General features: G+C 36.2%; 2 protein-coding genes across 3 annotated transcripts; both read right to left on the reverse strand.

Annotated features, from left to right (window-relative positions):
• Positions 1–18,640: 18,640 nt before the first annotated feature.
• LOC127072784 (CD82 antigen-like) lies at positions 18,641–23,265 on the reverse strand. Its single transcript, XM_051013500.1, has 6 exons — positions 22,954–23,265; positions 22,614–22,832; positions 21,532–21,714; positions 21,106–21,318; positions 20,555–20,762; positions 18,641–20,475 (listed from the first exon to the last, which is right to left on the reverse strand). Exons 1-6 carry the CDS (start codon positions 23,014–23,016, stop codon positions 20,417–20,419), a joined length of 945 nt encoding a protein of 314 aa, XP_050869457.1. The 5' UTR covers positions 23,017–23,265; the 3' UTR covers positions 18,641–20,416.
• A 702-nt stretch (positions 23,266–23,967) lies between these two features.
• On the reverse strand, positions 23,968–26,875 carry LOC127072782 (elongator complex protein 4). Of its 2 annotated transcripts, XM_051013495.1 has the most exons (6): positions 25,917–26,875; positions 25,350–25,551; positions 25,254–25,289; positions 24,543–25,162; positions 24,251–24,463; positions 23,968–24,180 (listed from the first exon to the last, which is right to left on the reverse strand). In XM_051013495.1, exons 2-6 carry the CDS (start codon positions 25,468–25,470, stop codon positions 24,070–24,072), a joined length of 1,101 nt encoding a protein of 366 aa, XP_050869452.1. In that variant the 5' UTR covers positions 25,471–25,551; positions 25,917–26,875; the 3' UTR covers positions 23,968–24,069. The 2 variants fall into 2 exon arrangements, with proteins under 2 accessions (XP_050869452.1, XP_050869450.1); XM_051013493.1 differs by lacking the exon at positions 25,917–26,875 and having other exon boundaries at positions 25,350–25,910.
• Between the last annotated feature and the right edge of the window lie 22 nt (positions 26,876–26,897).

Below are 26,897 nucleotides of genomic sequence, written 5' to 3' on the forward strand. Positions count from 1 at the left end.
CGATTCAATGTGTTTCCTCGTGGGTATTGTTCGACTAATGCATTCACTATACGATTTATCGAACTAAAAATCTAAACTCATAGAAACGTTTAAAGCCTTTTCTATATTCATAAACTCAAGACCTTAAAGAAATTCAACGGGTGCGAACGTATTCTTCAATTTTGCAAAAGTCAACAGAGTAACCTTGGTCACGAGATTCATAAATATCTTAAGAATTAGTTATTATTATACAATGCTTTATGGTGAATTCAGTTATTAAAAGAAAACAATAAACGAAGATCTTTTTGATTATATACAATTTTATTTGTTCTTTTTGAAAATTATGCTGTTGTAATGGCGGAGTATTATACACCTTGCATCGTGATATCCAATACGGCAGGTAGGGTCGCGACGATTGGACCTGGAAGCAAAAAGATGAAAGAAGGGTTGGTTACTATGGCTACAGAGATGGCGTTAGATACACCGACCCTCTTTCTGAATTCTGGGTAGTGAAGGGTTAATGAGATTGGATCTCTGGAGCGGGGAGAATTCTGACCGTACTTCGTGTTCTTTTTTCATGGCCGACATCGCCATCGTACACGAATGAGAAATAGTCAATTAACGTGGACATTGTAATTCGTACGATAACTATTAATCCTCTCAGAAGTAAATAAAAAAACTATAGTATTTTTGTTTTCTTTTTTTAATCGATGATCCATATTCATTGAAATTAAACGTTTTAATTCAGAATGTGTTCAATATTCCTTTGTGAAGGGCTTTCCTTAACACGTTTGATTCCGGTTGAAAAAATATTTTCGCAATGCGTCGATTCGAATCGTATCTATGAATTCACTTTCTTTCCCTTCCTTCTCTCGTTTCCTACATACTATCTCACACATTTACTCGCCTTCTTTCCACCATTCTCTCTTCTGCACTTCTTTCTCATTCCATGCCTCTCTTTTGAAGTTCGCATTCGAATTTCCAACGTGTTCCTTGGTGCGACCGAATACGGATATACTCGAGAAAAGAGCTATGTGTGGGTGCGAGCTTTGGTGCAAGGGTGCCATTCTTATTTCCATACAAAGCCATACGATTTCACCGGCTCAACCTTTGAAGGACGAGGACCTAGGGTCCACGTTTCTTCTCTTTCTTATTCTCTCGTTTTTCCTTCCTCTGTCTCCTTCCTACTTACCATCCACCCTTCGTACACGCAGGTTAGGCAAGTGTTGCGATTTTCGAATATTCGAAAAGCGAGATCCTGGGAAAATTATGTAAACCGGAGCGACTCCCACAATATGTCGAAAGGAGAAGGATAAAGAGTGGAAATGGTTGACGGAAGATAGGAATAGGACGAGTGACCTAGGCACCTTTCGAAATCGATCGATATTCTAAATTGTATTCTAGTAATATAATATATGCATAGATACACATATGTATTATAAAAAGCGTGGGAAATCGAAAGATTCGCTCGACTTTGAGTTTTATCTAACCCGCAGAGATAGAATATATCATGGAATAGAGATTACGATGTACATTCATAAAGATCATAAGCAATTTCTTTCTCAAACTTAACATTACTTTTTCGAATTTATCCAAGAGGAGAGCGATTTTATTATTTTCATACTTACAGATTTACTCTTTTATTTGAAAGATATCAGCGCCATCATATAAAAGAGCTTTGGTTACAAAGGAGTGAAAAGGGTAGATTGATGCGGGTACGAAATTGTTTAACGAGATTAAGAACGAATCTCACGAGGATTTACTAAGATGATGATCGAGTCTTTAAATGGACTAATATAATCCAAAACATATATTTTAATCTCCTTATATAGCGTACAATGTATTAATTGCCCACGTAAATAATAATTACAAAATTTAAGTGGCCAACAGTTTTATCTCATTACGCAATGTTACATTTGGATAGATAAAATATACAGAGAAATTTTGTAGAAGTTATAAGGCCGACTTAAGAGAAGGATTTTTTTCGAGGGCGGCTTGAAAAAAGATTCTTGATGTTTCGCAGGACACGCTTCTGGATTTAAGAAACTGGAAAGCACCAAGGGCGTGGCGAGTATTTAGCAAAAGGAGTCCGACAGCGTCGATGTTGCCCAGCGACCATCCTCCTTGGCCAAGGATCGTGTTAACGCCTCTCGATTCCGGTTCTTCGCGACAAAGCTCTGACATTCTCGACGTTATTGTTCCACTCTTCCGGTCCAATATGCGTCTATCCTTGTCTCGAGATATCTGCTTCTCTTCCATTGCGTTCGTTTTTCACGAGTCCTTTGACCAACAACGTTTGCTCCTTTGCTCCAGAATCGAAAATTTCGGACAGGATGTAACTACATACAGCGGCAAAGGGTAAAAGAAAACGATCTACATTCTGAAAGGGAACGGTCCGATCTTTGACTCGAATTCTCCATCAAAAAATAATATTCTAAAGGTAGCCTTTAGAAACGCAAATCCTTTCTTTTATCGTCAAACGCTTTAATATCCGGAACCAAGATCGATCGTTTTCGGACTCGCTATTGATAGAAATTTTTAAGAATCGTAAAGGATATTTGATATTTAAACTACAAATGATTCTCTTTCTCCAGGCGACTATTACGATATCGTTAAGAAAAATAATTCCTTTTAAAAGATTTGAAAAGGAAATCCTTCTTCTCCCATTAGAAAGACGATTTGTGCTCCAGATAATAGGCACATTAGATACATATTTGAGTAAATTAAATACCATTTATATAAAAGTATTTTTTTGTTAATGTGGCTGTTAATAAATCATCGTCGAAGGAAATCAATTATATCTCGTCCCACGTTAAAACGATCTAGGTTACGTTCCATCGTCATACCTTCTCGTAATATTTTTATTATGGTTCCCGTTGGTAAACACGTTACAGGATTTTCACATTAAAGGACAGAGAAAGAAAGAGAAAGATAGAACGAGAGGGTGGTCACGAATAAGGGGACAAAGGCGGAAAAACACGAGTTCCCATCCGTGAAAAGTTTCTTCGTACGAACGTTCGTCTCGTCTTTTTCGATGCATTCGTCTATCCTTTTCGAACCACTCGATCATCCCTCGTATTTGCCTCGAGAAAGATTTCCTCCTTACGTCTTCCACTTCATGGTGCTATCCTCATTTCGTGAAGATTGTGAACGAGAAACGATGGACCACGGACTATCGAAATCGGACGGATATTAAGACAAACAAAATAAGAGTATCGTAGCGTATTAGTCTTATATTTTATATACATACATTATCTTCGAGATCTCAATAAATTTATTCGTTTTCTTTCTCCTATATCTTTTTTTGATTTTCTTGTGAAATCAATAGAAGAAAGTACAATGAATTTCTAATAACGTTCTCTTAACTAAGTCCAATAGTTTATCTAGAGAAAAATCTACAAAATACATCGCGCAACTTCGTTCTATCCGCAAGTCATGATAGGAGAGTTATGTACAATGTAAATGTCTAGATTCCGGACGTTACCCTCTTTGCACTATTGAGATCCAACAATGACATTTTCTGCATAATACGATAGAAAGTAGGAAGGACCGAAGAGATTCGACGAAGGTAAAGAACGAAGAAAGAGGGTTGCACATATGCCGCAGGTTTACAGATATTCGATTTATACGATCTGACCTAAAACCTCGTACAGTTCGCGAGTATTTCGCAATACGTTTCTCGATTCATTCGATTTCCTTTTTCTTTGTTTCTTTTTTTTCTTCTTCTTCTGATTTTTTATACGTACCTTTATCGGCAATGTATCGAACAAGAATTTTTTTTCTCTTTATTATCCTTTAAGAAAGAATGTTCGATAATTCTCGAGCGAGAGAGAAAGAAACAAAAGGAAAACTCACGTAGCCTGTTGCTGCTTGCGAAGTTATCGCAAGTGCGATGAGAAGGAAAAAAGATATCGACGAAGGAACGCACGTGTTTCGGATAGTCGTTTATAGAAGAGAATTGTCTTATTTCGTACGATTGATTCTATCGATCCTGTTTATTTTTTGACGAGTACAAATAATCGATAAAAGAGTGAAAGATACGAATGGTAGAGCCATGACCCATGACGATTCTTTTTCTTTTCTCTTCATTTTTCATCGACCTGCCTTTTTTTAGATCGTAGAAAACATGCAGCGAGATGTATCTACACGGTAGCTAAAAATGTTAACGACTTAGACAGACAGGCTCCGGATTCTATAACATCTCGACGCTCTTTCAAATATTCATTGAATATTCGTATGCACGCGTGAAACTATTAAAGAGTTTTCCTTTCTGCAACCGAAAACCTTGGATGGGGCCACCCACGAGGAGGCAATATAAATCAGTCGGTTAGAAGGACGACTTTTTATGAGCCGAGAGAGCATGCCTTTTGAAAGCTTTTTAATTATCTGTCACCGGTAGAACAGCCCTTTTTTACATAATTAATTTGATTTATGCGTACTATGATTTATGTTACGCGTTAAACGCCATAGTAACTACACAGTTGAAAACTGAAATAAAAACACAATTGCATTTTTAACTTTTGATTTTGGATTAAAATTTTAATTGGCTTTGTATAAACTTCGTATACGACGAATACATGGACACAAGAAAAATAAATAGAAAGTTTTTTATCGCGAGGAACATTTATAATGCCAATTGAGGTCGCAGGCACCCTCGAATGTACAAAGTTCTTGGAAAATCGGGCTATAGACCTCGATGACGCAGCTTCATCAACGTCATCTCACCATTCTTACACCCCATCCACGGTAGTTTAATGAAAGAATAAATAGTTAATGTCGACCTAACTATATTACAACTTTGTCTGTCTGTCTGTCTCTCTCTCTCTCTCTCTCTCTCTTTCTCTCTCTCTCTTTCTCTCTCTCTCTCTCTCTCTCTCTCTTTTTCTTTTCCTTGGTCTTAAGAAAATAGATGAATTGAAAATTGCGCAGTAAAAAGAATACTCTCAGAAGAAAGTGCAAAGAGGGATCGTTGATTCTCGCACGGTAGGAGTCACCTAAAAAGGTTCACGTTACTTTCTTCTGAATAATTAAAAACGCTTACAGGCGCAGTTTTATGTTTCACAGCCGTAGTTTGCGCAGCATTTCTTCGAACTTTCTTCCAAACTTTTCTTCTGGTTTTTATCTAGCGAAAAAAAGGGAAAAGAACAAAAAAAAAGAAAGAAAATTGAGTGGATGTAAGCTCGAAAGTGCTTGGAAAATACAACGAAAAAGGTTAATTGAATGAAATGCGTTTAAAAATAAAAAGGAGCAAGGAAAATGGGATTATCTTAAAAAAAAAAAAAAGTTATCGATCAGTAAAAATTTAAGACCAAACAAGCGGATGAAAGAACATTCCGAATGCGTAGAAAAGATCATTTACTTCGTTGAATCAAAAAGAATATTAGATTCTTTGCTGTGATCTGAAAAGAAGGAAAGAGCTATGGCCGACAGGACACATAGAAAGAGTGCACACACCCTTCGTCGTTCCACCATAATTTCTGAGAATGAGATAAGGTACATCTCTTCGGGACCCTCGGCCGATGCCATGGGGGTTACAACCCTCTCTCCAGACGCAACCCCCTCGGCTCTTTGCGCCGGACCTTTACGTCGTTGTATCTGGGGAGCATTCGTGCAACTGACCAATGCCCCATTGGCTGGCCCGTACTAATCAATAAATCGTTCTTTACAGCGACCGGGCCAACGTGCGTTTAGGCGCCCTTCGATCTAAGAGAGAAGAAGAAAGAAAGAAAAAGAACCACCTTTCCGGTTCACCATTATCGCAAGAAAGGGAGATGGAGACCGGACACGGTGCCGTATTTCTATGGCTTTTTTCCCTTACTTTCTTCGCCATTAAAGTCCACATTATCAAGCAAAATGCGAGGGTTCGGTATGCAATGCTTCAACCGAGAAATTAAAATGAACGATAGAATCGTACTAGATTAATTTCACAAAATCAGCAAATATATATATATATGTACGGATCATAGTATTTTGTTAAAGGACAAAGTCAATTTTTCTTTTTGTTTTACAAAAAAAAAAAGATTATTTGGCTTGGAAGAAATGAGATATGGTATCCTAGCGACGCAAAAAAAGGCGGTAACTGGATATCAAAGGATGGAAAAGGCTGGAAGACGGTGAATCGTAGAGACATCATGACGTTCCCCTTCTTTCTGGCATGGCTTACGTCTTCGGAAAGGCCAGGGCCATTGATCGATGGAGACCGAGATGCGAATAAACAAAAGTTTTCGTCAGGAGGAGGGTGTTAGCACCATCACTCATCGGTTTTGTCGTGTGTGCTCCCGATGGCAGCACATAGCGTATATCATATCTCGTCGAGGAAGAAAAGGAGATCCATTTAGTATTAGGTAGGAAGAGAAAAATTCACTCTTGACTTTGATCACACATCCGTTTCTTTCTTTCTTTTTCTCTTCTCCTTTATCTAATTCAGCTAGATTTTTCTATTTTCCTATTTCGTTAATTGTTTCATTCGAGGAACAATATCGAAGAAGGAAGAAAAGAGAGGCTCTCTCTCTCTCTCTCTCCAACAAAAGGAAATTAAAAAAAAAGAAAGAAAGAAAATAGCAAAAAAAAAAGAAAGAGAGAAAGAGAAAGAAAAAAAGAGAGAAAAAAAGGAAAAAACGCGAAGGCGTTTTCATCGGCATCCGTTTCGTAGTTCGAGCGCCAGCATCGACCAGCTCTTGCACAATCGGCCACGTTTTTCCTAGAAAACGGAGGGTCAACAATGGACTCTCTGGCTGCACCCTGCCAGGTAAGGCCATTTTGAATACGCATAACGATCGCTCATTGTAATCCCAGGAGCGGGCCCTACCGTCGTGCTCCTTTGAGGCCTCTAGAAAATTGCGGCAACATTACGCGATTCAAGCATTCGCGCGCGCAACTCAGCCGCACCACTACCAAAACGAAGAGGAAAAGGAAAGGAAGGGGAGAAAAAAAAGTTCTTCTGGAAAAAGTATCTCACCGAATGTTCATTCGTTCACGAATCCTTCGTCCGTCTTCCTTTCCACCGTGACGCGTGGGAGATCGTCCAGCCGCAAATCGTTATTGGCCGAAGGAAACTTCGCTGCTCCCACGATTATGTCTTTCGCTTTGCTTCCTACCAAAACCAATTTCAAAGATATTAAGCTTCGCTCTTAAACGAATCTTCGTTTCTTTCTTTATATTTTCTTAACATCTCTCTTTTTATCTCCATTTCTTTCGTTCATCATTGTGTTCCTTTTGGAAAGAAAAAAAGAAGAAGAACAAGATATGTATCGAAAGGATAAGGGATGAAACGTATAATATCGAGATAATGATGAAATTAAAATGTCATATAATCGATCAGACATTTTCTTGACGATGATTTTTCAACGTAGTAAGTAAATTTCTCTCTCTCTCTCTCTCTCTCTCTCTCTCTCTCTCTCTCTCTTGCTCTCTGTCTGTCACGTTTGCTTTTTTTTTCTACTAAGCTTTTGCTTCCCTCCGGGTATTACACGTTGTTTTACCGAGTCGAAGTTTGTTCCAGCAACTTAAGAAGACATCCAGAAACGTTCTCGGTACGTTGGAAGGAGGACGAAAATGGGGTCCGGTTGCCCTGGATACGAACTCAAATCTTCTTCCATCGTTTACTTACCCGTTTACTTTTCGTCGAATACGACAACTTTTAACATTATCGGTATTATAAGACATCTCGTTATCTTGGTAAACTGAGATGATGAACATAACATGCATACATGTTTCTTTTCTCTTTTCTTTCTTTCGTATTTCCTTTTATTAATATCTTTTTTTTATTATATAATTTGTACTTTATATTCCTAAGAATAACATATAACATGTATTATCTATCAAAAAACTGTTAAGTGTATCGTAAGATCCAACGCCTTCTACGATTCGTGGAAGGCACGTGCCATTTTCTTAAATTTGGTAAAACTAATCTAGAAGCCAGTGACCTACATACGCAATGTGCTTCCAGTATCGTCTAACATCGACTTAGATAACGATCTAAATAACTGCTATAAGATTCTACACTTTTATGGGCTCTCCGATACTTCGAACTTTTAATCGTTTTAGACAAAGAGGATCTTTGGGAAAATGTTCGACCGACTGATTTGATTATCATTCCTAATATTTGTCAATTATATATTTAAACAAATTTATTATAATGTTAATGGATAATCAACACCATGGGTGATGGTTTTAATAATTTCGTAAGGATATCAATTTATATGTAATTAAAGCGATATTGCGAGACTCGTTTAGAATAAAGTAATTAAAAGTCTCGATTAACATAAGATCGTATAAATGAAAAATAAATTGAAAGCTTTTCGTGACAGAAGGATGTAAGAAGAGCATTTTTTGTCTTTCGGGTACGTATAAAAACCTTTTTACCATGAAGAGGGGAACACTTGGGACGAGTTTGATAGAAATTTAATGAAAAAACAACAAAGATAATTATAATGGACGGTTACAGGGGTAAACATAGTCACGCCCACGCGAACGAAGATCTCCTACTTGAGTTTGGTTATCTTATTCGCGTTTTCGACGCACCCTTCTTGAATTAACTTTACGTAGATGTGTTGCATCAACGATGAAAATAAAACAAAACCACAAAACTCTGTGAGCTAATTGACTTTACTCATTTATCGCGATCGATTAAAGAATAGTGACATTGTCTTATCATTTTGAAAGAAATTAATCGAATCATATTGAGAGAATTATTATTAGAGTTTCTAAATATTAATAAAATCTTATATTAATTATAAATTATTTTTCTTTAAATCGAACGATCTATATGTTAGATCTTTGATCTCGATTTAGTTTCCTTATTAGCAACGTTATTTTTCTAATCCTAACGTATAACATATGTAAGGATTCCTCCCCTTTCGTCTTACAGACACGATGGTCATCTTTTGAAATTTTTCGCCGTTACAAAGCGGACACATTGTGAATTTTGGAAGCATGCAACAGTAAAGGTCAAGGGTTTAACAGCTGCAAAAGGAAAAAGCTTTTGCTCTCGTGCGACGCTGACCGGTCAAGGTCTGTTGGGAGGTGTGGTGTTGAGGGGTCGAACTGCAACCCTCTACGTGAACACGCCACGGGGGTGAGTTACGCAAAGGGTAACGTACGCTGAATTATATCGTGTGCACAATGGCCGACGAGCGCCATTCTAATCGTCATTCTGTCATATTTACGTCTACATATTATATGAATATTATACAACGTATACGCGTTTGTATGATCGCATATTTATTTTATTTTATATAAAATACTAAACGTACATTTATTTATTTACATATATGTATTTATTCATTTATCGTAATTATCAATATATTTAACATAGAGAAAATATGATTTTAATAATATAAAAGATAAATCAGTGAAATCATGGAGACTAATTTCTCAAAGGAAAAAAAAAGAGTCCCTTTTAGACATTGAGATGCAATTAGTATCGATAATTATTCCCGACTTCTCTCTCTGTTAGCTAACACCCTCGTCTTTGCTTTCACCGATCTCCTCGTTTTCCGTAGGGAAAAAAGTGCTTCCTTAGTACGAACGACGTGTCAACGAGCGAAGGATAAAACACGGAAGAAGACGGCTGTTATATAGCATCATTGTTTCCTTCACGACATCCACACGACGCGTCATCGGTTAAAACGCCTTAAAACTGGATGACCTCGCCACCCCTTGTCTGCCTCGTGCGCGAACGTATTTTACTTATGTATATATTTTTAACCATTTCTTTTTTATCCTTTTAAGTTTTTTTACGCTGAAGAAATTTTCTACCGTGAGTAGACCCTTCTAGGCTGCCTGTGTTTTCCGACAAAAACGTGGATCCGTTACACGTGTCGGAAACACACCCGAACTTCGGAAAATCAAAGCAACCTCGAAAGAAAATAAAAAAATCTAGCAAGTTTAGTCAGATTTTGTTCCAACGTAGATATCACTGAAATATATTTAGAATCCTTAATATTCTTTTATATTCGAATGACTTCTTCGTAAATTAGTTCAATTTTTATAAATAGATAAGTTATTAGTTATTATCCGTAGTAATAATTTAAATGTATTTCGAGTTGGCTTTATTAATTCTCTTTAAGATCGCAAATCCTTATGATAGACCAATAATGGGTTCTATCACGAACGGTACTACGTATCGTTATCGCTAATGAAAAGCATCAACGATTTGATGGGTTCTCTCGTTATCGCTTCATCTATTTAATGATTATTTAATTAATGAAAGTTTATTAAACGGAAATATAAATATAAATATATATATATAATATTATTATTTTCCCATAGAACGTACGAAAGATTTGAAACGTAAAACGATCTCGAAAAAATAGACGAATGTGGGAAAAACCTTCTTAGGAGAATCTCGGGATATGTTGTTCTTTGGGGTTGGCTCTCGATATTGACCACTTGATACTTCGATCACCGGACATCCGTTTACGGGTTCCGCACCCTTAGAATTTCCGAGAGCAAATTATTTACCCAAAACTCAGACCACTTTGAAATTTCCTGTCATTTAGAAATTTTACTAATATATTAAAAGATTTTTGTAAAGATAACGTTCTATCTACGTAACGATTAACACACATAGATATATAGATGTTTATTTACCTGTATGTAATACCTGTGTGTAAAAGCTAGGAAGAGTGGATAGAAAGAGACTCTGCGAAATCCCATTTTACACTCCAGTATCGAAGCCACAAAAACTTTCCAGTCGTAGTCAGCCACAAAATTAGACCGCAGAGAATGCTTCTAAACATTTTCTCTGTGCGATGGTGGTATCCTTGCCATTGCTACTGCTATTAGATGGGTATTACGGTGACGGTAAGAGGTATTAGGCTTCTCGCGACAATCCCTTCTTCTGCTCGTCTACTGGAGCATAGTCGTGCAAATCGGCACGACACTAGAAGGATCTTCGTAGGTGGAGAACGAAAAAAGGAAAGAGGAGAGGTACGATAGTGTCGCTGCAGCTTTTCTTTCGAATCCGTGTTTAGGAAACTGGGTATTCTTAGAGTGCATACCATGCCCCGATTATAGACCTCTCACTATTGTTCTTCCATTATTGCCAGCCATCCAGGCGTATATTCCTTACACCTAATCCTTTAATCTTAAAGAAATGGAGCTGTTTGTAGCAAACAGATCGTGAAGCCGTTATTGTCCACTTTGTAACAGATGTAAAAAAGGAGCCGATCGACCTGCTCCACAAGGATGGTTTTACTCCCTTGAAGTTACCGATATTTGCGGATGTAGAAAGGAAAAAAAGGTCCTTGGTATTTATCTATCAACAATTGACAACATTGAGGAAGACGAATCCTTCTGGAAAATGTTTTTTTTTTTTTAATGATCATAATTTCTTATTCTTATTCTAAGGTTTTATTAAAATTAAGTTCGACAAGGTCATTAAAATAACGCTGACTCACGACGAACATATTTTATTTACGCGTATAATCTTTACTGGCTATAAATCGCTAACTCAACAGCATGCGAGCTACGGTAACGCGTGTCATCCCGAGCAATCGCTACCATCACGCAATTTTGTTCTCACAGAAATTACGTTCGAAGAGGGTAGACGATCCGATGCGTGCAAACCAAGTTCTAAGTGATCTATTATTAACGTAAGATCGTTAGAACGAAACTCTCGAATTTTAAGACACCTCAATGCCCTTCACCTCTTTCCATTTGTACTATACACGATAATTATGGAAATGAGGACATTTTTTGTTTCATTTATAAGTTAAAAGAAACTATTTAATGTGCCTCCGTTCTTCCAATCTATTTTTCTTTTTATTTTTCTTTTGTCAATTTTGACAACGTAACATTCTTTTCTATTTATCTGCAAAAGCGTTTTTACGTAACCATTCTGAAGAAGAAGAAAAACAAGGACAAGAAGAAGAAGAAGGGAAGGGAAAGGAGAAGAGAAGATTAGAGATGTCCGTTCGAGATAGAAGGACCGCGTACGAGCTAGTAGGCGGAAGGAGTTTCCTCGACTTACCAAAAGGAGCAGTCGCCATTGTTACGTCACGGGCTCGAGTTTCTGCGAACTCGGTCGATGTCGATTGGCCGTCGATTGACGCCGATTCGAAAAGTAAGATGAGAAGGGACCCGCGATCTCTTCTCTTTTTCGGCTACCTCTCTCGGTCCTCCATTTATTCGACCAAAAAAAATCTTTCAAACGATGCACCTGGAATATAGAAAGACAGAGGGAAAGAGATAGATAAAGAAAGAGAAAGAGAGAAAGAAAGAAAGAAAGAACGAGATAGAAGAGATACGCATCGAAAGAGGCAAAATTTTATTTCCAAGGAATTTTTTGGTAGTCTTAAAGAAAAAAAGAAGAAGAGATTTTTCCTCTTCTTCTCCTCCTTCCGCATTTCTTCCATTCGAAAAAAGGATCACTCGAGGAGCCGAAACTCGAGCAAAAGTTTTGCGGATCTTATGCAATCCTACTTAGAGATTCGTCTAGTAACATGATACGAGCAGAGTGGTAACGTTACCGCGTGCGAACCGCAACGGAGAGGAAGAGGAAAACTAGAAACGAACGAAAACCAATTTGAACCTGACCGATACATAGCGCGCCCTTTGCTCTTCAGGATTTTTTTTTCTTTTTTTTTCTTTTTATTTTTATTTTTTATTTTTTTTTAGATTCCATCGAAATCGAGTTTTCCATTCACAGAGAGAAAAATCTCAAAATCTCCAATATCGTGCCTCACCCTTGACGTTGATCGTTTATGACAGCTACAGCTTCCGCATACGTTTCTTTACTAGCCTTTTTTTCTTTCTTTCTTTTCTCCTTACTTCTTCCTCGTTCCGCTTTCTTTTTTTTTTTCTTTTTTTTTTTTTTAATCATCCCACTTGAACCAATAGAAAGAAGGCGTAACCCTATTACTTTTCTTTCTTTCTTGCTTAGTAGATATATATGCGATGTTAAAAAATAATCTGTTTCTAATTCGAAACGTTGAACGTAAAATATCTTCTTTACTATATATCTCGTTTACCAAGAATTACATTTTAAGAGCTTCGAAAATCTTCTATTTCAGGAATACCGGAATTGTCGATTTCCGTGAGAAGTTGTCGAGATCTCGCTTTAACCTTGCCGCGGAGAAGATTAGGCCGATCATTACGAAAAGTGGTTTCGCAAACTATCATGACGACGGAGTCATCTACGGACATATGGCGGACGTGTCTTGGAAGCGTGCTACAGATTGCTCGCGCGTGTCCATCGAAGAAGCACGCGCTTTAAAACGTTCCAGGAAGCGTAAATCGTAGACACACGGATAGATTCTAACGCGTTAATTTTCAAATGGATAGATAGGAAATCAATTCTACGTTTACGTCGTTTCGATTTCTATCGTATGAGTTTGCAGTTTTGTAAAAGAAAGTGTATATAAGAAATAGAAAACGGTATAGTCATGTCTAAATATACTTTTACGCTTTGTGTATTGGCTGGCTTAGATCAAAAAGGAATGAACGCGAAGGAAACGCACGTTGTGCGGAATCACAAGGCAAAAGAAAAGAACTAACGGTCGGTTGAATGCATTGCTCGTCGAACAAGATAAACGACTGTTTATACGTCCCAAAAAAGGAAGAAAGTCCAAGCCTTTTCCTCTCGTATGTCCAAACATTGGTATTAAAGAAGGAGACAAGATTCGTCGAAGCGTATCACGTTTATCCAACTTCAGTTATATCCATTTGCCTTCAAATTCATTGGAACCTTCGTTCAAATCCTATACAACTCCTTTCGTAGATCTCGAAGGCACCTATGCTTTATTCTTTTCTCTTTCTCTCTCTCTTTCTCTCTCTCTCTCTCTTTCTCTCTCTCTCTCTCTCTTTCTCTCTCTCTCTTTTTTTCTCTTTTGCTTTTGTACAATAAAATGAATTTATCATCTAATCCATTGGCGGCAAATGTCAATGGGATTATAGCCCGGATATTTACATGTTTTTCTCCTTTATGGTATTTTCTACATCGTACCATCAAATTTCTTGAATTTTCTTGACTATTTGTACAAATTTACGACTTTTATTCTCATAAAGATCGACGAAGTTTAGAATCTTAATTTGTTTTAAAAGATCGTCTAAAGTTTCTACATTCTAAATACAGTTGATTTTAAAAGGAAAACATGGTGACTTTTTCGACTAGTGTCATAATCGTTATTTTTTGACACATCTTTCTTTACTCTCGCGGTACGACCGGCCGTCAAAATATCGTAAACCCTATGAGCTCAAGTTAAAAAGTGTCCTGTCGTAAACTCATGATAGGTTGCGGTTCCCTCGGTTACCCAAAGAATCTAAAATACTCGTGACAGTGTAAAGGAAGGATAGTAGAAGAGTAAAAAGTAGGAGTATATTGTTCGGAGAAAAAATTGGATGAAAAACTCCTCGTTTTTTTTTTTTTTTCTTTCATGAAACATGTAAAATATAATGAAGTGTCAATATCGAAAACTAATATGTATCGATTAAAATCAATGATATTTAAAAGTAAATGATTTATAATATAATAAATTGAAAGATATCAAGTATATTATATACTTGTATCATTTTTATTCAGACAAACAAATATAAAAAATTTAACAAACAAATATTGTAGCAGATATGTAAATAGATACGATTATTGAATGCATCTATTCGCTTTTATTGTTCCCATTGGTTAGGACGCTGAACATTTTTTGTCTAAAAAGTACGAGCGTAGTTTTGCTTTAGAACGAATAGGAAAAAAGAAAGGAAAACCGTTCCGCAACAAAAGGTTCTACAGGCAGAAAAGGAAAATTTATGTATGTTCCATCGCGTAACAGCCCTATCTGCAAGGAATTCCGTTCGGTCCGTCAGTTTTTCGGTTTTCAAAGATTTGGGTCAACCGGACAGTTGCGAGAATCCGTCGCCTTTCGGGGTTGAACCGACCGTTCATCTAATGATCCCCGATTTCTCGCTGAGTTAAGACCGATACCTTCTAGCCGCATCGGCTAACAGAAAGAGAACGTTTTCTAGCATCTTAATGCTAATGCAAAATAAGTCTGATAAACTTTAAAAAAAAAAAAAGGATTATATTAATTAAAGCTAAGTTAAAAATTTTTTCGTTTATTTCAATGAAATCTATTCGCAACGTTCGACATTTCATATCGTCGTATCAATTTTTCCATTAACTTTGCAAGTCTAATATATAAATATAGCAAGGAATGTAAAGTACAAAGAGAAATTCTATGATAAAAAAGACGTTACCTTTTCTTTTGTAGTAACCATACTGGAAAATTTGCGTGAAAACGTATTCATGATTCGCATGGACCTTCTAAAGGCTTATAGTGAATTTGAAGAAAGAGAGAGAGAAAAAAATAGAATGTTAAAGATCCTACCCGCGTGTAACGCCAGGAGGACATTTATCTCGAGTGTCACTTGAGCCAACTTTCTCTGCTCTAATGTTACTCCTTTCTTTCTTTTTTTCTTTTTCAGTATTCTTCTATTCTTCGAGCCTCCTTTCGATCAGGAGGCATTTTCAAAAATCCAACTCCAGAAGGACCTGCGACGGCGTTAGCACGCCGACTCATCATTTGCATCATTCACGATTTATCTTCTTGCCGTAGAAAACGATTCGTAGGCTGTCTCCTTTCTCCGTTCACTTTGGTCATCACGCGTTGGACACTACGGAGCCCGATGAAAGCTCGAGAGGATGATATTGTGAAGGGTGTTTAGAATTTCTAAGATACCGGTGAAATAAGAGTCTTTATCCAAATATCACGCTGTTTTCCGCATTTACTGAGATCTTTCAGACTTCTATACAGCTTTCTTATTGAATCGAGAACGTGCATGGTTTCCAAAAGCATTGTATCTAGATCGATTTATTTGATAAATTTCTTTCAGATTTTCTTAACATTTCTTTTCACGTATAAGTCTCTGCTAATTAACGGAATTATAAATGTAATTGTATATATTATAGATAACGAAATACTTAATCGAATTAAACATTAAGATAGAATAAAGATTATATTCGATCGTAATACTTAGGTTAGTAAGAAGTAATATTCTTTATTAAATTAAATCGATTAAAATATTGAAATTTCAACTGGTTTACATCTAGAATGTTAAACGTTTAAACTTAAACTTAGCGGAATAATGTACGGCGGTGAACATCAAAAAGGGTTGAAACGCTTACGAATAGAAAACGTGCTCATCTAAACGGAACAAATTTTTTAATGCGTAACTAACGTCGTTTTCTCATGTCTCGTGATATTATAGAAAGGAACACAATGCTTTTCTTAAGGTTACCTCTTCATAAGAGCAACGATACATCATTGCAAAGTATCCGCAACTAAACGTCACCATATTCAGGATACATACCAAATGCTTTTGCTCCTTTTTACATAGAATCATTTACTTTTTGAAAAGAGACATCTCTTTACCTCTTTCTTAATAGTATATCGAAGAAAATCCTTCCAGTAATTCAGAGTTATCGAGACGAATTTTCCGATGTAACATTTCTCGGCTTTCCTGTGCATCGTCTGATACACGAAATTCCACGATTTCTGCTATTGTGGCTTACTTTTTTTTCTCTTTTATTTCTTTTTTTTTTCTAGAACCTCCGTGCGTCCCCATACCAAAGTGTCCATTGACGATTTATCGTTTCCGTTTGTGCTTGTGAAAGCAAGAGGTGACTGTATAGGAGACTCGAAGAGGGTCCATTGACCATCTTTATGTTTTCACTGGAGCATGTGCATCGCATACACTTGTAGTAGTTGCATTCGAAAAAAGCACTACATTGCAAATCGTGTTTAGTGAATGTGTATATTAATTTTATATCCATAAAAAAAAATAAATCTTGATATATAATTATGTAGATTTATATATATCTTGATATATCATTATATATAATGTTAATTGTAAACATTTAGATTATTATATTTATTCATGTTGTTCAATTATATAAAATTTTCTTACATAATTTAGTCTTTTTTTTTTTCTTATATAATTTTTTTTTGTTCAAAAGAAAAGACGGATTGGAAAAAGGTTTGACAGAGAAGGAAAGAAGAGAAAAAGGAGATCGAAATCGTAGAGAGACTTGGTCAGAACGCGATACAAGCACGAGGCAAGCAACCCTCGTCTTGCAAAATATCAAAGACTCTGTAGGGAAATTGAAAGGCTTTGTGCGGAAATAAGAATATATCGACTGCCCTCACGTCTCGCCACCCTCGTCCGGACAGGACTTTAGAATCTTACGTTTAAACGGTTTCATGGTACAAAAGGGGGAAGGCGAAAAATGGCGGAAAATCATTTTGATGGACCATGATGGACTTTGAAGCGACATAGAAATAGACGATATTTTCAAAGAGAGTCCTTGCTTATGCGTTTGACTAAGAAAATATTCAACGTGTAAATTCAAAATGTTGCGAAAAACTTTTTATCAAATATATCTTTCGAACTTAATATTAAATCAATTAAAAAAAATATTATAGAATCGTAGAATGAAAATTTGGACACAAAATTATATAATTATTATATGAGATATAAGTTTATCATCGATTTAATAATATTACATTTAAATATTGCATGAAGCATGCTCTATTCTTTTTAAAATTGCAAAAGAAATTTACTTCTCTGAGATTATCAATTCAACAATCAATAGATATGTATTAAAAATCTATATTTACCATATTTGTAGGAGTAGTAACCCTTGTATAATATAACGCTATCTAGTGATTTGTTTAAAAGACATTTAGCTATCCTACGTTATCCTCAGGAATAAGAAAAAGTTATACTTATTTCATTTATAAATAATAAGTTAGAAAAAGTAGATATGAATAATAACGGAAATATTTCTTAAAGATCAACCATACATTTTTTCGGATATTAGGACGTTGTAGACCAGTATCAACGAATTATCTGAAGTAGGTTTTATCATCAATTGATACTAAAATAGAAATCTTCGTTATCGAATAATGGTAAAACAGGAAACATTAACATCAGTTGATATTGTAAGAATTTATTCTACCTAAATGTTCTTTATCATCAGTTACTTACCTAAATCCAGTTTACCGATTAATTGTAAAGGAAAGTTATGTTTTCGTTTGCTGGTAAATCAGGAATTTACTCTATCGGTTATTGGTGAAACAAGAATAAAGTTTATCAAAAAAGTGATTGCCGAGTATTCTAAATTTGGTGATTTAAATAGAACATGTCTTATATTTTACAAAGACGATTATAAGTTTGATGTAGTTGCATTTTAGATTCTGCTGAATGAACACCGTTGGTTGTATTTGGTGAATGAAATTTTGAAACATACTGACGCAGTCAACAATCTTCAGAAGCATTAACTTGTTTGTTGTGAGACCTAAGGACGGTATTATTTTCGTTATAATATTTTGTGTATCATGTTTTATATTTTATTGCAAATAATATTCATCTAAGAACTGCTTACCATTAATCATTATGGAAATAATTACTTTCTTTCAGCTCTAATTGATATCTTTTCATTCGTTTCATTGTTTCCTATATAATTCCTGCATACTATATTCATAGAGTACTCATTTAGTCCCTTATTAAAATAATCATTCTTTTAATTTAAATTTATCAAGGTAAGAACTGGGAAATCGATATTAGTTTCGATGTAACATATATGCATTATGTTTTACATAATATACATTCCACCGAAAGTAATATTACTTGATAAAAAAAATTATAGAAATAATTGAGCATTGAATTATTTTATTTAAATGATATATTCATACCTACTAGATCGTAAAACAATATTCTTAAAAATCATAGTAACAGAACAATTAACTTTGATATTTCATATAATCAATGAGGGCAGATATTCATATATCAATCAATTCTAAAATTCTAAACACGCAGGTTACATCGAAATCATACTTCAATTAAAATAAATAGAACGAGTTACGCTAAACACACATGATTGATTTATCAGCGAGGGCAGCAAGGATTTTCATTTATTAGAAAACCTTTGGGTCAGTGAATAATTTATAGCGTCCATTTATTTACAAATAAACAAAAACGAAAATCACATCCTTCGCTTTGTCGCAGGTAACATTTTTGATCACCACATCATATCCTCCTGAGATTCATTTCGCGCCAAGGGATTCAAGCACAAATTTTTTAAAGCCTGCACAGCTTCCTCACCGTCATCTCTGGCATAAAGGGTTCTTCTTTTTGCATTCCCTTTGGAAACTTTTCTATCCAAAGTATTCGTTAAAGATGCTTTTCCAAGCGTATATTTTCCACCTCGGACAGTTCGTTTGAAAGAATTTTTTGAGGATACATTAGGACGATTCATAGTTTTGAAAGATAAGCGATTCCTTTTTCTTTTCGTATTGTTTTCATCATCACCTTTTATAGTCGATCTTTTAGAATCGTTGCGTTTAACGACTCGAGCTAGTGTGTGATTGGATCGAATTGGATCAGGAGCTCTTCTCTTGGGATGTGTTCTTCTTCGAAGGTTGGAAGAAACTCTAGATCCTCCTAAAACAGGAGCCAATGTCCCTAACACTGTGGTACTCGTTCGAAGAGGTTGAAAAATTTCAGTATCGTTCCAAGATGCTATAACGGGTAGTCCACAAGCATTATGCATTCCAACCAAAGGTACACCGATAGTTCGATGTTTCTTCGGATCTAGAATAGGATCGAAATTTCTTTCGCTACGACGAGCATTCTCCTCATAAACGTATATTTTCTGACCTACGTGACCACGCGTACGAGCAAATTCTTTATCGTCTTTGCTATCTCGCGTTTTACGACAATTGGAGCTTAACCTTTTTCTATACGATCTGCGAAAGTAATTGGCCGTGTCGTTGAAATCGCGAACGCTTCCCTTACGAACGCTTTCCATGGACTTTCCATCGTTGATACTGTCCTCTTTTCTCGTTAGCGTGTCGAGGCATTTTGAAATTTCATGGCAAGGATTACTCGACTTTTCGGGCTCTAATGGAATCATTGAACGTTGTTGATTATTCGAGGTATCGTTATTAATAATGGATGTTCTCTGTTTTGAAGGAATCATTGAAATATTCTTTTCAGGTTCGGAAACTAGAGACTCAAATTGCAATTGCGGAGCCATCGATCTTCTTAACGTCCCTATATTCTGAGCTATGGAAGATTGATAATCTTTTATTGGTATACTTCTGACGGTTCCACCACCTTGTGGTCGTTTAATTTTTATCACACTCTCTTTGCTCTCTTCATTCTCCTTCGGAATATCGATTCTTAACAAAGAAGATCCTTTGTTGCACTCCGAAGGAAATTTTTCTACTTGACGATGATTATGCTGATGATTATGATAATCCATGATTACGTCGACAGCTCGTTCCTCGTAAAGTTGATCGCTTCTAATAACGTTCTCGTCATATTTCGAAGAATCTTTCCAATCCTCGATTATACTTCTTCCACTGTGTCTGGTTGCTTTATCGTATTCGTGCTCGATCACTTTTTTTTCTTCCAAATTCTCGCTGCCCCCCGACCATTTTCATGATTTGGCTCCGAACGTTGTACCGGACATATGCATTCTATTTTCTATTCCTAATCCTAAAAGAATAGACGTAAGTAATTTGAGATTTGATTTATTTGTGATTATAGAGAAGACGTGAACAAAATATTTTGTTACCAAAATCATGATCGTTCTCACTGAATGGACTCAGAGTTTGCGTGGAAGTAAACGTTGAGGTTTGCGACTTCTTTCTCTTGCTATTCTTCGAGCATGCGAAGAAAGTACTTAAGAGGACGCTGACCTCGACGAAGATAATCGACAAACCGATGGCGAGTAAGATTAACGCTTGCTCTTGTGTCCATCTTTCGATCATTTCCAGACATCCCTGAAAAGTCAACATTGAAATTCTAATTCTTGAAATTTATTGCAAGATACGAGAAAAACATGAGAGTGAAAATGAATTATTATCGAAAGTCTAGCCCGCATGACGTTCTTTTTTATCACGTTAAGATACGTTGATACGGGTTTCGAACGAGTACCCGTCAACGTCACTCGACAAACTCAATTCTTTCCCGAAGAAAAATAAAACGCGTTATAGGAGTTCGATGAAAATTCATCAAACATTCTATCAAATATTTATCAAACAGATAAACGTTTCTGTCTCATATTCAATTCAGACGATCTTTTTTTTCGTCCCTGTTAATAACATCCTCATTATGTATTCCTACCGTCGTGTGGCGGGCATATTGATGTTCGGCGGGGTTTAGAGCTTGACAGAGAGTGAGATTGGCAGGTTCAGGATTAAGGAAGGAGTCTGTCTCATTGGCGTTATTCAGGGTGCAGCAACTGAGAGGTACCACCAATTCTCTTCGACCAACTTCCTGCAGCCTCCACCACGAAGTGCCGTAATTGTTGCTTCCGTTTATGCCGCAACAGGAAAACTATACGATTCGATGAAATTTGTATTATCAGCAAAATCGTAAAGGACATAAAACCCACATTTATTAGTGTTTGCACTTTTTTTTTCATAAATAAATGAACGATCATACGTATAATTTTATTTAATAACTATCAAAATAAAAGAAGCTGTTCTGTTTTACTCGAGTACAAGTTAAATTATAACATTTTAAAAATAATCCTCCGAGTATACGTACTGTGGTTTGTGCGAGGTCAAGAGCTGCCGTGAATTGTTCTCGTCCTGGAACTGCGTAACTACGTTGTAGTGCCCTTATCAATCGGGCCGGTCTAACATCGATTCCCAATAAGTAGGGCCAGAATATAGCAACAATGAATATGGTACACTCGCTAAGTAGTAATAACGTTATTGTCACTACGTACTGAAAATAGAGTAGTTTATTTAAAAAACGTTTCAATATTTTTCAGATAAAATCGACAAAATCGAATATGAATATGTCAGAATTTGCGAAGAGATCATTTTACTTACAACATAATATTCTGATTCGATTTTGAAAGTAACATAAATCGAGTTAAACTCGAGTAGTTTTACGCTTCGTTTCTTCGACTGTTATTTTCATTTCATTTTTAAAGTCTAATTAATTACAGTAATCCCGTTATTTTCATCCATATTCCATTTTTTTCTTATTATAACTTTTTTTTCCTAATATATATATATATATATATATATATATATATATATTTATTTATTTATAGATAATATATATATATGTATATATATTTATGGATCTCGCGTAAAATGTGTTCGGTTAACAAGCTATATCAGAATAATAATAGTTTTTAGGTGGAGAGCTCATACTCGCCCTCCTTTTGTGAGCACGCGTGTCTGGGTACGTGTAGATCCGTTTCCGGGCAACGACGCGTGACCACGGCCGTGCAAAAGCGGGAAATCTGGTTTTAGTTAGGCTCGAGGAGCGATCTCGAAGTAAAGTCTGCGTAGTTGGCATGTAGATCGAGAAAAGTCAAGATTTCATAGGCTTAATTACGTGAGCATTAGACCGAACGAGTCTTTGTTTTTATGAGTGCATCAGCTCGTAAAGAAGCACGCTCTTTGCGATCATTCAATCTAATTTCTTCGATTTCTATTATATTTTTATTTTTGAAATTTATTGAAACTGATAGATATTATTTGTATTCTTTCATTTTTGTATTCTTTGCTTTCCTTTCGGTACACAATACATACTGAACTTAGAAAAGATTTTTGGAAAATGTGTTTGAAATTCGTTTAGCTAAGTTCTTGTTAGGAATAAAAAATTCTTACCGATATCGTAATACATTGATTGAAAAGACAAGCCGCCCAACATCCAAAAAGACCAGTTATCGCTATGAAAAATCCAAAGGCAGAGATGGCAAAGGCTAAGTAATAGAACAATGGTTGATCGGGTTGAACATCACTGGGTCCTAATAAACGCGATAGTAAAATTCTTTCATTGTCAGCCAATAGTAACGCTCCTAATGACATTAGAATGAAACCTGATATCTGAAATCAAATTAAAATAAAAATGTTTCTTTTTATAACAAAGAATTATAGATACATGTAGAATTCTTTTTACATTAAATTATTTAAAAAAATCTGTTCAATTGTTTTTATATAAACTTACCAAAAAAATAATATTCGTGCAGCACACGCAAGCTCGTGACAATGCTAGCTTCCTAGTTTCCATAATAATAATAAGAATACTGGGCAATATTAAAATGTATTTTAATATAATTTAATTTTATAATTGTTGTTAATATATAATGAACATGTTAAAGTTTCACGTTGTTCACACGAGAAAAGATAATAACGAAAGTCATTATGGGGGATGACGCGTTACAATATGTGCTTTTCGATCCGATTCGATTACGAAGTTCACTTACTCGCGCGTATTCGAATACTGAAAAGCTCGCACGAGCTCGATGGATGCACAGTGCCATATAAACTCTGGCATCTGTTAGCATACTCGCGTTGCGTGCCCTCATGCGCGACCAGCCGGATGGAACCGGAAGGAAATAGAAAGGTGCGGAAGAGAAAAGAGGGGATGAAAGGCCCCCCCATATGCATCGATATCTACATTTATCCACGAGTTTACGTTCGTTCGTTCAGGTGCGGCTTTTATCGATGAAAATACAAATGAGAATTATTCTGAGAATCGAGTCTTGTTTTTATATAATATCTGAAATAACATTATTCGCTTATATAATTCACGAGAAATTAATTAATAATTACTGTACTTAATTAATGACAATATTCTTAATTTTACAATTGTTACTTGTATAAATAATACTATCGAAAAATCGAATCGAAAAAATGTATTATCCAAAAAATATTAAAGGCAATGTGTGCATATATGTTTGTTATTATCAGCACTTTAATTATCTTTAATAAGCTTTCAAGTTTAATTATTTGAATATGTATCGTTTCTACATTTTGCGTTGCGTATTACAGAACGCGAACGTTTTAAGCGCATTATTGTAAGTGTGCATGAAGCTTATCTCCTCCAGCCTGCATTAATTCAACTACTACGCCATACCTTTCCCGTTAAATAAATTCGATATAAAGCTATAGTATATAAACGCATATAGATAGTAATATGTAAATAGGGTAAATTAAAAAGGAGGTAAATTTTAATGAATTCGATTATAAAAAATAATCTTTTATTTACAGTTCATATTTTTACTGGGTCATCATAAACGTAAAAAATAAATTACATTTGGAAATGTACAATAAGAGAGTGTTAAAAATCTAAAAGATTTTTCTTTCCACCGGCTGAACAACTGCTGGTAGTTGGTGTTTCGTCTTGTTCACGTTGAGTAGTATCACCTAATTCGGGTGGTAGATGAAGAATCTGCGATTATATGTAACATATATATTACTTTGATGATAATATTTCATTACAGATTAATAAGTGTATTTACCTCTATTATAAATTTTTTACGTCGTAATTTAAAGGCAAGATCTCTTGATTCAGGAGTATGAGGAGCTAATATATTTAAGGCCGGTAATTTTTGTATATGTAATAGACCATGATAATCTTTGAAAAGAGGATTTGTTTCTTTTGCAGAACCAGCAAAAGATTCTAATTTGACAGCAATGTCCGATAAGTGTTCAAGTCGTTCCACGAAATTGTCCTGATAAATGTTTAAATAAATTACGTATGAACATATGTTTCGTATGTAAATATAAATATTATAATTCAGTAAAACTAACATTATTATCAAAATTCAAAATCGGAATGCTTATCGTCGCAACGGCATAAGAATTTCTTAATAGAGCTCTAAAGCAATATAGAAATTTAAATATGTCCGCATGTGTACTCTCTTCGGAATCACAAAACCACATTCGAGAACCCAAAGAACCAATAGAAATTCTCAATACATTTCTTTTATCTGGTTCGTCGAAAGTGAAATATTTTCCACTCTTTAAAGTTTTTGAAACAGTTTTCAATAAATCTTCATAAGCAGGATTTTCAAAAGCATGATCTTTTATATTCTTCATCGGCTCCTGCCATTGCGTTATGTTTGCATTATCAATAACTTTCTTATCCATTGATTTTGTAAGATCATAGAAATGTCCAAAAACACGTCCTCCCATTGGTGACGAATCTATTGTTCTTAAATTCTGATATCTCCATGCAATCTTCATTCTTTCATCCATAGATTGTACATCAGGTTCGGATGAAGAGTCCGTTATAGGAGCTGGTATTTCCGAAAGCAAAGTAGTAAGTTCTGTATCTAGAGAAGCTATTAATAAAGGATGATTGGAAACTATTCCTTCCGCTATAAAATACTTTTGCATCACCCTAGCATAAGTTCCATAAGTATCTTCCTCTGTAAAAACGATGGAATTATTGTTATCGTACGTTACATCAGAGAAAAAGCAATAATATACATTATCATCGCTATATAATAGTATACATACCAATTAAGAGTATTGATCCAATAGGTAAACCGCCACCTAAAACAGAATTTTACTTCATTTGGATTCATTCTACCAATTCAATCAAAGCATACTAACCTAAAATGTGATCCAAAGAAGGTATTCCAGTAGATACAAGAAGTTGTGCATTTTTGATAGAAGGTTTCGTACCCGGTATATAAGGGATCCTAGATTTACTTTTAGGACTGTCAAGTGCCATTATTATTGTCTTTTGTTTGATCGTTTACATCACAAGTGTATCAAGAATCGCAGGTATCTTTTCACAATTTATTACAAGTTTCTATACGATACAAAAAGACTTTTTAAAACGTTTATCACAGTAACAATCGAGTAAATTAACCAACAACAACGTAAAAGAAAGTACACGTGTGTAGAGCCGTCGTAGATTTTTTTTTTAATGCTAACGTAAATCGCTATTATATCTTCGTTCGATATCAAAACCAGTCTGTCACGTCTTACGTCGATAAAATCAATAAGGAGAAAAATAAATAGAATCGCTCGGTAAAGATACTTCGAAAATATGCGCGGTTTCATAGATGGCGTCAAATCGAAGAAGACTCTCCGTTTCAAGCAGTCGCCGCAAGTTGGCGCTCTTAACCAGCAAGAAATTATGGTTCGTCGTTTGAACGATATATGCTTCCGTACCCACGCGCAGTTCTGTTAATGGCATCGCGCGCTCACGAGGAGCCGAATCCAAAGTGTCGTTCGGGCTACGTGTCTGTTCGGTCCTTCGAAGGCGGTCGCGTGAACGTCCTCGAACTTCTGACAGAGGAAGCGTGTCAGTTTGAGGTTGCCGCCGTCATAGTGTCGTTGCTGGGTGAGTTGACGCGCTAGAGGTACTTAAAAGTGAGGTTATGTAATTGTTTGCTAAAGGATCTTATGCGCGGCGCGTTCGATGCCGACGCTCAATGACACGTGATATTATAAATATCCCGAGGTCAAAGTCGAAAAGGATTTCGTCCGTTTGAAAGCAACATTGTAAATAATCGAAAGAATTCAGTGAAATAAAGGAATAGTTATTGAAAGGAGAAAATAGAATATGGAAGGTGAAATACGAAAGAGAGAAAGAGATAGAGCAAGCATAGTCGAAGGATCGACGCTCTCGTCGCGTCGTTGCTAAGATACTCGCGTAGAGCGTAAGTCCGAGGAGGAATATAAATATTGGAAAGAGATGTCGCATAAATAGAGAGGAGAAAAAAAGAAGAAGCGAGATAGAGAAAGAGAAGCGCAACGTCGTCGACGTCCGTCGTAGGTCGAAGCTGCTGCAGCTCGGCCGGTTGTGCGAAGGCAAGCGAAACCCCGTTGGTTGGGTCTTTCCCCTTGACAGTCCCGTCCCCTCCCCTCCCTCCGGTGCGCTCCATCTCGCGCTCCTGTCATCTGTCGGTGGCACGAGTGGGTAGTAGCGGAGCGGCAGCGGCACGCTCTTTCGACTACCTGTTGTGCCGACGTTCGAAGCGCGCCACAGCCCGTCCTTTCCTCCCGCTCCACTCGCTCGCTTACTCTCTCTCTCTCTCTCAACCTCCCTCACTCTCTCTCTCTCTGTCTCTCTACCGGTCGGTCGGCCGTGCGTGCGTCCGTCCGTACGTACGAGTCCCCTCTCTTCTGCCGTATCCCTCGTGGCGTCGT

Source organism: Vespula vulgaris, chromosome 2 (assembly GCF_905475345.1).
Source record: "Vespula vulgaris chromosome 2, iyVesVulg1.1, whole genome shotgun sequence".
Classification (NCBI taxonomy): Eukaryota; Metazoa; Arthropoda; class Insecta; order Hymenoptera; family Vespidae; genus Vespula; species Vespula vulgaris.